We start from the raw sequence: 11163 nt of genomic DNA, 5'->3' as shown, positions 1-11163 counted from the left end.
CATTCTACGATTACCAGTTTATGCTTATCCTGGGATGATTGTTCTCGCATGTCTGATTCAGTAATCATTTGTGAGACTTGATACAGGGCAAATTGGTAATATATGCATCCGATTCAGTTGTTCAGTTATGGAAGACTGAGTAGTGCTGAAATGGAAACTTCAGTAATGTAGATTTCTATTTGCAACGCTGTTGGCAATTTCTGGGGTTATGGCGATGTTCTGTCAGGTTTCTCTTCTTTTCTGGGGTTCTGGGGTTATTACGATGCAGGAAGTGCATACTCAGTACTTAAAAAATAGTAGGCGTATTTGTATTTGTTTTAGGCTTGATCTTCAAAGTTGGATTTTGATTAAAGTTTTCTTATAAAATATATTATTTATAGCTATAAAATTTATAGTGTGAAATTATTTTTAATTGTGAATGCAGTGCATAATTTTTATGCACTAGATATTTTTATAATTTGATTAAATATTAGTCAAAGTATATAAAATTTGATTTTTTTTTAAAAAAATATATACATACTATTTCTAAGCAGAGTGAGCACCTCTTTTCTGTAAGCTGTATTTTGAGTGAGTGCAGAGATTAGGGAGAAATGATTTGAAATGGTAGAAGCAAATGACCATGATGTTAATGTCATGGAAAGAAGAGAGAATATTTGTGTGGGTGCTTACTCATAGATGGTAAAGAGAGGAGAGACTGACGGGAGAAAAATTAGAGAAAACACAAGATTGCATGCAAGCCTTATATTTTGAAACAAGATGCCAAAATGTAGTCCTTATATGTTGAAATGGAACTGGTTCTTAAAAGAGCAGATTGGCATCAAACTTATATGTTTCTTTTCTAGCATGTGGGGGTTTATTCAAATACCACTTGTTATCTCTGCCCTTCCATCTCAAAATGAAAAAAAAAAGTTTTCACGCATCCACCTCTTCCTCAGAGGCTCAGAGGCTCAGATGACTGACCTCGTGTAAAAGTTCAAACTGACTTTTGAGATCGCAGAACTTAAAGCTTTCTTTTCTATTCGGCAGGAAGTTTGACATAACATCATCTCGCTCGCAAACTGTAATAGATGGCGATTTTTTTTTTGTGTGTGTGTGTGGAGAAATCATGTACAACAAGTAGACATACGTACACACTTATATATCACCTAATAAAAACCGAATATACGAAGTTTAGGGATTGATAAAATCATCATATATATATCGCTATCGATAGGTATATCATCTACCACTGAAAAAAAATTCATCTTAGTAAAACACAAGGAGCAAATATAAGGTTTGATCTTTGATGGTTAGAAGATATAATCACCTTCACTAACCACTCAAACCAATACTTGGTTCTCATATGACAAAATACTTAGGAACTCTAAGGATTTAAGAGAGGAAACCAAACAAATTTGCGGCGGAATTTACTCCTTTATTACAGAATGGCGAAATTAATAATTTTTTGAGTTTGTTTCTTTGTTATCATGGGTAGTTCCCACATAGGCAACAATTTATTTAGGGATTAATTTTAAAATCCTACCGAGCAGAGGTAAAAAAATTGTTCAAAATAGTTTAATGCAAGAAACGTCACCACATCCCCCCCCCCCCCCTCCCTCTGAAAAAACGGCATCTTATCCTTTGGGCTGATATCAACTCCAATTGATCGCATGAAAAAGGGTGTAGTCATTAATATCATAAACCTAAATATATATGCCTGAAATCCTCACATGGAAAAGATATATGTTCAATATAGCTCATTTATGAAATATGCAATGATGCCAAAATTGCCATTGCTATCCTGCAGAAAACCAGAAACGCATGACCCAAATTTGCCAGTTCAAAGTGTGAAAGAAGTTCTCATCTATGCATATTTATGATTCTAGCTAGGCCAAAGTGTGAAAGAAGTTCTCGTCTATGCATGTTTATGATTGTAGCCATAGAATTGTTCTTTTCATTGATACCAAATCCTAGAAAAGAAATATGAGAATATGGATGTTCCCACGTTAATTGTGAGGAAAAAAAGATGCTAAGGGTGAATTTATGAAAGTAACTAATAAACATATCCTTTGGTTCTATTGTTTCAAAGCTCAGCGGAATTATTTTGTACACTTTACATTTTCCACCCAACCTACTACATAATTTGGAAGTGTCCCTAAGACCTGTTACAATCTTACAACAAAAGCTACATATATTGCAAAATTCAATCTATGTAATATGGTTGTGTAGTTTCTTCGTAAATATTGTTTATTTATCATCTGTAACCAAACTGACTGCTGGCATAATTGGCAGATGAAACCGCAACCGATGCATTCCAGCCACTTGGCATCCTTTCTAGATGGCGCAAACAACATGAGATCAACCCACAGACGCCTTCGAAAACGCCAAAAGTACATCACACACCATGTCGTTCCTACAAAGTAGTTGTGCTTACCGTATTGCTTGGTAGCACAACGGCTACATTCAATTGCTACGAGTAATGCCTCATCTTGCTGGCATTCTCCTCCATCATCTACTAGGAACCGCTTCTGGATACAACTAAATCGCGTGCGATGGGCTATGGGATACATCAAATCACAACCGGCAACAATCGCGTTACCACCAATCGGGCTGCCTTTCCGACGAAATGACGGTTGCACACCACTAAACCCTGAACCTCACATTCTCCACATGCCATCCTCCCATGGTCCATTCCCCTCTCCTTCCCCAAATCTTCTCTTCTATCTCTTGAGAAGAGCCCTCCATTGAAAATGCAGGGAACTCCAGGGCCAAATTTGCAAACTCACCGACAGCTATACCCCACCAGCCGCCCCTCCCACTGGTATATCTACCCCACCACCCCCTTCCCCACAGATCACACAGCCCAACCCCACCGGAGGAAGCGTGGCCCCACCGCCACCTCACTTCCTCCTCCCATGCAAGGAAGCTCAAACCCCTCGTGCGTCAACCCCAACCTGGCGCTGTCCGTACCCGGCGCCGATGAGCCGCCGGCGCGCCGCATTGTGGCGGCCCACCGGCTCCCCCTCCGTGTGGCGCCGGACCCGGAGTCGCCGTTCGGCTTCGCCTTCTCCCTGGACCCCGACGCGCACCCGCTCCAGCTCTCGCGCGGCCTCCCCGCGCCCGTCACCTTCATCGGCACCCTGCCCGCCTCGGCCATCATCCCCTCCGACGAGCTCGACGACTACCTCATGGAGAACTTCTCCTGCCTCCCGGTGCACCTCGACGGCGAACGCCACACTGGGTTCTATTACGGCTTCTGCAAGCACTACCTGTGGCCGCTGCTCCACCACCTGCTCCCGCTCGCGTCAGCCGAGCTCCGCTTCGACGGCGCGGCGTACAGAGCCTTTATCTCGGCGAACAGGCGCTTCGCGGACCGCGTGATCGAGGTGCTGTCGCCGGACGACGGCGATCTCGTCATCGTCCACGACTACCACCTGTGGGTGCTCCCCACATTCCTCCGCCGAAAGTGCCCACGCGCCAGCGTCGGGTTTTTCCTCCACTCGCCGTTCCCCTCCGCCGAGTTCTTCCGCACCATCCCCGTCCGCGAGGACCTCCTCCGTGCCCTCCTCAACGCTGACCTCGTCGGCTTCCACACCTTCGAGTACGTGCGCCACTTCCTGTCCTCCTGCTCCCGCCTCCTCGGCATCTCCAACCGCACCTGCCGCGGTCACATCAGCATCAACTACCACGGCCGGACCGTGCTGGTCAAGGTCCTCTCCGTCGGCGTCGACATGGAGCAGCTCCGCGCCGCGCTGACCTCGCCGGAGGCCGCCGCCAAGGCCAAGGAGATCGCCGAGGCGTATCGCGGCCGCAAGCTCATGGTCGGCGTCGACGATGTCGACCTCTTCAAGGGCATCAACCTGAAACTCATGGCGCTGGAGAAGCTGCTCGAGACGAGCGCGGACATGCGCGACAAGGTGGTGCTCGTCCAGATCAACAACCCCGCGCGCAGCCGCGGCTGCAACGTCGACGGCGTCCGCGATGAGACGCAGCAGATACAGCAGCGCATCAACACGCGATTCGGCCACGGGACGAAGTACCAGCCGGCGGTCATGATCGACGGGCCGTTGCCCATGTGCGAGAAGGTAGCCTACTACGCCGCCGCCGACTGCTGCGTCGTCAGCGCCGTGCGCGACGGGCTCAACCGAATCCCCTACTTCTACACGGTGTCCCGTGAGGAGGGCCCCGCCGCAGCAGCGGACGGTGACGCAGCGGCGCAGAGGACCAGCGCCGTCGTCCTGTCAGAGTTCGCCGGCTGTTCGCCGTCGCTGAGCGGCGCGATCCACGTCAACCCGTGGAACGTGGATGCCATGGCGGAGGCCATGAACACCGCCCTCACCATGCGCACCGAGGACAAGCAGGCGAGGCACAGGAGGAACTACAACTACCTGAGCGCGCACGGCGTCGCCACCTGGGCGCGCTCGTTCGACGCGAGCCTTCAGCTCGCCTGCAAGGGCCGCTCGACGATGAGGTTCATCGGCGTCGGGTTCGGGATGAGCTACCGCGTTGTCGCAGTCGACACGAGCTTCAAGAAGCTCCAGCCTGAGCACGTCTGCCCGGCGTACCGCGCCGCGGCGCGCAGGCTGATTCTGCTTGACTACGACGGGACAATGGTGCCCGGTGTGTTGAATGAAAAGCATATGGCGCCGAATGGTGAGGTCATTGATCTTCTCAGTGAACTGTGCTCTGATCCAAAGAACGTCGTCTTCCTCGTCAGCGGCCGCGGTAAGGATCAACTGGCAGAATGGTTTTCTCCATGTGAGAAGCTCGGCATATCTGCAGAACATGGCTACTTCACAAGGTTAAAAAAATCCTTTTGTCAGAAATTATTAGCCTCATTGCCTGCCATTGGTAACTGACATCACCAGTTTGGGGAAAACGACTGATAAAAAAAACAATACCACTAAATTGAGTGCACTAAAATAGTACAATATATCTTTTCAGGTTTCACTACTCTCTGATTGTGTTTGTATCAGGTGGAGCAGGGATGATCCATGGGAGTCGATCAAGCTGGTGTCGGGCTTTGGATGGAAGGAGACAGCTGAGCCAATGATGAGGCACTACACAGAGGCCACCGATGGCTCCTACATTGAGAACAAAGAATCAGCAATGGTGTGGCACTACCAGAACGCCGATCCATGCCTTGGACCCTGCCAAGCCAAAGAACTCCACGACCACCTCGTGGACGTGCTCGCCCAGGAGCCGGTGTCCGTGACGACGGGCAGCGAGATCGTCGAAGTGAATCCTCAGGTAGTAACACTCACAAAGAGACGGCGCTTTGCATCTGTTCATCCTTTCCTTGACTCATCGATCGGTTACTACTGAATTCTCGTGAAGGGCGTGACCAAAGGTTTCGCGGTGGAGGGCCTGCTCACCGCCATGGCGCGCCGCGGAGGCCCGCCGGACCTCGTCGTGTGCGTGGGGGACGGCCAGTCGGACGAGGACATGTTCGAGACCCTCGCGAGGGCGATGAACGACGACAGCGACAAGCCGCGTCTGCTCCCCGCGGGCGCGAGTGTCTTCTCGTGCACCGTCGGGTACAAGCCGAGCTCGGCGAGATTCTACCTCGACGATCCCGTGGACGTTCTGGCCATGCTCCGTGGCCTGGCCAACTGCTCCGACGCGGCCTCGGCTCCCCAGCCGCCGGGCACGTTTGACATCTTCAGTCTGATGGGTGAACTGTCTCACAGTGAGTGATGACCATGGCGTGTTGAGAAGCCCATTGCCATCAGTAAGGTGGTACCCTGTTGTAGCTAACAGGGCGAATAAAATCTGGACAATGATAGAGAAGAGTGATGAGCTCTCAAGAAAACAGTTGTAATAATAACTGAATAAGCTACTTGCGGTATCATCGCATGGTGTTTGCATAATTTGTTCTTCTGTTGTTCTTTATCTGTGTTGTTAGTTACCTTTGTTGAGCTTGAGCTGACCAAAGTTTGTCCAGCTGCGTTGGCTCGATGGAGGAAGGAGAGCGTGGTCTCAGCCATTTGGGGCTTGGCCATAGATCAGGCAGATCTTTCCCTTTATCTGTGTCTCTGCTCTGACATTCCTGGCTTGTTATGCAGTCCCTGTTCCAGGTCAAGGAGAAGCCTGCTGCGAATGTCTCTGCTGCCGATTCAGAATTCAGAGCTAGTATAGCACTGAGCAGAGTCACAAATGGGCCTGCCGGCCAGTGACCTGTGAGCACCGGTCAGTAACACAGTGCCTTTTTTTTTGTGAGGTATCTGAACGGTGCCTAATGTCCATGCTCCATGCCTGACAGCCTGAACAGCTTAATGTGTTTGTTTATGGCAATGTTAAAATTCAGAAATGTTATCCGGCCGGTACATGCATATGCGGCGCGCGAAGTCGTCGGTACCTGACGACAATGCAGTGCGAGAAAAGGGGAGCAAAGACTCGTGTGACGAATGCTCGTTGGAGCAACGCCGATGATCAGAATGTCGAATAGACATGTAATACCTCACTTCGCCCAGAGAAGTTCTCTCAAAGTCTCAAAGTCTCAGTCCTTGCTGCCATCACATAAAGGGACTCCACGACGATGATGCCCGGACCTTATCCAACTGAGACCGGCGATAAGCTCTCCGGTCGTACGTGTTCCGACGACCGCCGCCGTCCGGCGACCGCGGCCGGGGGAGATCTATCATACATGGTTGCTGCCTTTGCCCGTTGGACTGTGCACATTGGGATGCTCCTCGCTGTGCCGTTTGATGCTCACGATAAGCTAGCACAGGCATATCGATCGCCATGAAGTCACGCTCGCCTCCTCCTGCTGTCCTGCATGCAGTCATGCACACACATTTGCCGATCACTACATCTGTTTCGACCAGACGACACATCACTACACGTGTTGTCTCGGCTTCTTGGCGACGTGCGATATCATGCAGGCCAGCGAGATCGGCCGGAGAACCGAACATTTTTGGTGACACGTACAGTACAGTCGGGCATAACGTACGTACGTAGGCGACTCCATGCAGATAGATAGATACTCTAATGTAGCAGTATTAGTGTAGTAGGTGGATAGATAGGTCATAGACATGAAAATTCCACCAAACTTTATGGAGACCCGTTTGATATATCAGAATCATTTATTTATATTAAAATTCGTGTTAGAGAATTAAGTAAAAAAATTATAAAATATATGAGAGAATTAATGAATAAATAAGTATTAGAGAAGAGAGATCGACACCAGCAATCTTTACAGAGGCATATTTTATTAGGATTATTCATTTATGGCAAAATTCGTGATAAAAAAACTATAAATTATATAATAATAATAATAATAAATAAATATCAAGTAGGAGAGATCAATAGGCCGTGCGTACATAATCGTAAGCGACACGGAGTGCGTGACGGATCGCCTTTCTGGGAGCCTCGGTGCTGAAAGCGATACCTCTATCCATCTCAGGACTTGTCCAAGTGTCCAGATCTCTGGCGATCTGGAGGACGAAAGAGGCAACTGATGACTTGGACCTTCCATTGTGACCGATCCCCGGCCGGCGAACGTTCAGTTCTGACCAGATGGCCTAAGTGCAGTGCGCAACACTCCATTGTTTCCTTGTTTTAGAACTCACCTGAATTTTTATTAGAGGTGGAAGAGTTACACAAAATTCGCGAAATGATGCACTGAGAACAGGCGAGTGTGCAATACCTTTTTCTTAAGATGAAAACAGCTTTACTTCGAGATTAAATAGTGTTCCGGCCTCTGACCATCGTGTGCGCGATACCTGGGTTCTTGATAGTATATATGCAAACCGATACGGATCTTGCTTAGCACCACGTAGAGGAGGCTTTGGGGGACAGGACAGGCGGCAGTTTCTTCATTTTTCTGATGTGGACAAGGTTCTCTTGGCTCATCTATCCTTTATGCCAGCTTCTTTGAGTCTATCTGGATATCGATCGATCCTTGAGGCCTCAGCTAATACATCCATAAGGCTTGCTAGCTTGCGTGACCATCGGCGTGGAGGAGACAAATCTGGAATTAATTCGTCCAACTTTTTGCATGTTTTACAATTTGACAAGACTGACTGGTGAGATCGAGAGGTTTGTTAAGCTACCCCCAATACTTTGTATTTAGGTGATATCTAAGAGAAGAGATATAGTAAGAAATTGATATTACTCTCTTCATAAAAAATGTAGGACATATTTTCTCAGAGCTTCTGTAGAAATTTGTAAGGTGCACATATTTCCCAAAGCACTTTTTTGGTTATTTTCCTTTAATACCCTTGCACTAACGGTTAAGCTACTCAGTTATTTAATACCTTTGTTTCTCATCGTATTACTCAGATATTTAATACATGTCAATTCTAATACATGCATCTTGCATGCATACACGTTCAATATAATCCCTCAGCTACTTGGAGCTATACGTGCAACGAGATGGCCAAAAACTATCCAACTTCCTCCATGGATGAGAACCAACCTGACTCCATCTATCATTTGAGATTGTATTAGGCGCGTACCTATTTATGAGGTTTCATAAAAATTTGTATCGCATCCATCTTGCACGAGGCAACAAAGAGGCTCCTACGATTAATACATGCATGCAGTTGGACTAGTGCCAGTGATGTATTAATACGTGTATGCAATTAGAGTAGATGGAACCATAAATATAAGCATTTTGGTAAACTGATTTGGTTTCTTGGTTTAGGAGCCTTAGAAAAATGAGCCTTGTAAACTTCTATGGAGGGAGTAATGAAAAAGCTTACAGTAGATATATGTGTCTTGCTAGTTTCTTAAGTCTCCTAACACAATTTATTATCTCACATTCACTTAGGATTACTCAAAGAGTTGGTTTTTTCTATAAGAAATAAGCTTCTTTTCTTTCATTTTTAAATTGTTTGTCACATCACCTTTTTGCTTAAGTAGATATCTAATTAATATCTAAGAAATTAGTATTGGGAGTTGCCTTAAAGGGAATGAAATGTGCTAGATCCACAAGGCTTAGCCCTTCAGCCCAAACAACACAGTGCGGCCTGGGAACGGCACGGTGTCCCAGTAACCGAGTAACAAGAAGCAGTCCATCACCCACCTTGAAACCAAAAAAAAAAAAGGATGTAAAAAGCCCAAAGATCAAGTTGGGCGGGACAGGATAGCCGAATTTTTTATTTTTATATTTTTAATTAAAAATATTATATATATATATGTCTATTTTAAAAAATTACAGATCTAGACTCCGGTCAAAAAAGTTCCATTTCAATGCTCTTAAAATTCAAAATACTATCAAAATAGTCATGAAAAATTATATGATGTAGATGATGCTATCATCCACTCAAAAAAAATTCAACTCAAACAATTACTTGTGCAGTGAAAAAAAAAACAGACAAATTTTAAAATTTGTCTTTTTGTTTCTCATTGTACAATCATGTTTTTGCCTGCAAATTTCTGAAGATGACATCATCATCTGCACCATAGAAGTTTTTTTAAAAAAATTAAGACTATTTCGATAGTGTTTTAATTTTTGAGAGCATTAGAATGTAATATTTTTTAAAACATGTTCCTTGTTGGAAGGCAATAAATAGTATCTAGATCCGTAATTTTTCAAAACGAATGCATGTATTTACAATTTTTGTATTTTAAAAATAAAAAATCATAGCCTATCATACTTTTTTTGGGCAAATGGAGAGAGGCTATCCAACTATATAAGGAAGCGCAGAAGCCTCGGAGAATGCAATGAGATGAGGAGAACAAGAGCTGAAATGCCCGCTGAAACCGGAACTGAATTTAGCCTACACAGCACAGGGCAGCCGTTTGGCACGCCTCGGCCGACACCACCGAGCTGCACCCTGAACCACTCGCTAGGACCCGGGCCCTCAACATCGATCATGTCGCCCATCGGTCGGTCCGGCTTGCACCTCTCACATCGATCTCCAGTATTAAGTATGGCATGTTTGGTTCGGACCCTGAGCAGCAGCTCCGGCCAGGCAGCAGCCTCAGCCGATCGAAATTGGACGTCTGAGGGCGCTGCCTAGCCAGGCAGCTCCGGCCAGGAGTCGATCCAAATGAGTCCTAAGTCTTGCCAAAAATGTGCCATTCGCATCAGGGAGAGGGAGAGGTCCATGTCCTACGTACGCACAGGCCATGCGGGAAAAAAATTTATAGACTCCTTCCTAAAAAGATTTCTACGATATACTGATTCATACCGTCCTTTTCCGATTCAACAACTGGCACGTGCAATTAAGATGAAATAAAAAAACATATAGTATACATAAGAGAAAGTCTTTTATAAGATCTGATCTGTAAATTTTTCTTCCTAACCCATGTACGGCGGCCATGAAGATATGGATCCATGGTGGGCACGGCGCCGCTGCCGCTGCCGCTCCTGTACTGGTAGCCACGGTTTCTGTGCTCCCTTGCGAACAGTCCCCCCCCCCCCCCCCGGGCGGCAGCTCGTCTCCCCATCCACGCCGACAGATCACGGGAGAGGCCACGGCACTGTCAGAACGGGGGGCTTCAGTTGGTGGCGGAAGTGAGAATCTCAAAGCCATTTCGATGGTGTACTACTGTACATCTGTGGCTCTGTGTTCATGCTCATGAACCTTGTGCAGTAATTGTACTGGTGTTGTGCTGGTGCATGTGCTGATTAGTGATTACTGACCGGCAAGGTTGTATTTACTCCTTGATGGCATCACCATGAACGGCTGTGTGAGACCAGATCAGATCAGCAATGGGGTGAAAGAAGTTTACTGGCTTTGCAGGAGAATAAATGAACTTTTGCAGGACAATTGTACTTCTTCAATCTCAATGCTGTTCAGAGCAGCCCATCCTTTGCCTTAGCTACAAGAAAACGTAGAATACTAGTTAGACTAACCCCAACCGTTTCCTTCCCTTCCCACTCCAAAATCCCTTCCTAGCACGATTCTCTTCCCAGATTCATTCCCTTCAGGATCCTGCACTCCAACAGCATTCCCTTCCCCATTCCCTTCCCCAACAAACTTTCAATATTTTAATATACTTGGTACCGAATCTGTATATCTACGATGAATGCGTTTGTACGGCGTATGCAGTACGGGATTAGAGTGTTGAATGGGTAGACGGTTTGTGGTGGAAGGAAACGTTGGACTTTTCAAGCGGCTTGCAATGGAAGCCACTGAAATGTGACTTCGCAGGGAAGATTTGTAGCACTACAAAAAGGGCCAGCATGCTCACAGCGGAGTCACACTAGTTCCTCCTTTTGCCAAAAACAAG

At 46.6% G+C, this 11163-nt stretch overlaps 1 protein-coding gene across 1 annotated transcript; it reads left to right on the top strand.

Moving 5' to 3' along the window:
• Positions 1-2894: 2894 nt before the first annotated feature.
• Positions 2895-6155, top strand: LOC133901425 (probable alpha,alpha-trehalose-phosphate synthase [UDP-forming] 8). The gene is made up of 5 exons (XM_062342800.1): positions 2895-4780; positions 4956-5229; positions 5317-5668; positions 5885-5955; positions 6045-6155. Exons 1-5 carry the CDS (start codon positions 2895-2897, stop codon positions 6153-6155), a joined length of 2694 nt encoding a protein of 897 aa, XP_062198784.1.
• The last annotated feature ends 5008 nt before the right edge of the window (positions 6156-11163 follow it).

The sequence above is a fragment of the Phragmites australis genome, chromosome 20 (assembly GCF_958298935.1).
Source record: "Phragmites australis chromosome 20, lpPhrAust1.1, whole genome shotgun sequence".
Lineage (NCBI taxonomy): Eukaryota > Viridiplantae > Streptophyta > Magnoliopsida > Poales > Poaceae > Phragmites > Phragmites australis.
The sequence above is the reverse complement of the archived record's forward strand: the minus strand, read 5'-3'. Positions and strand labels throughout refer to the sequence as shown.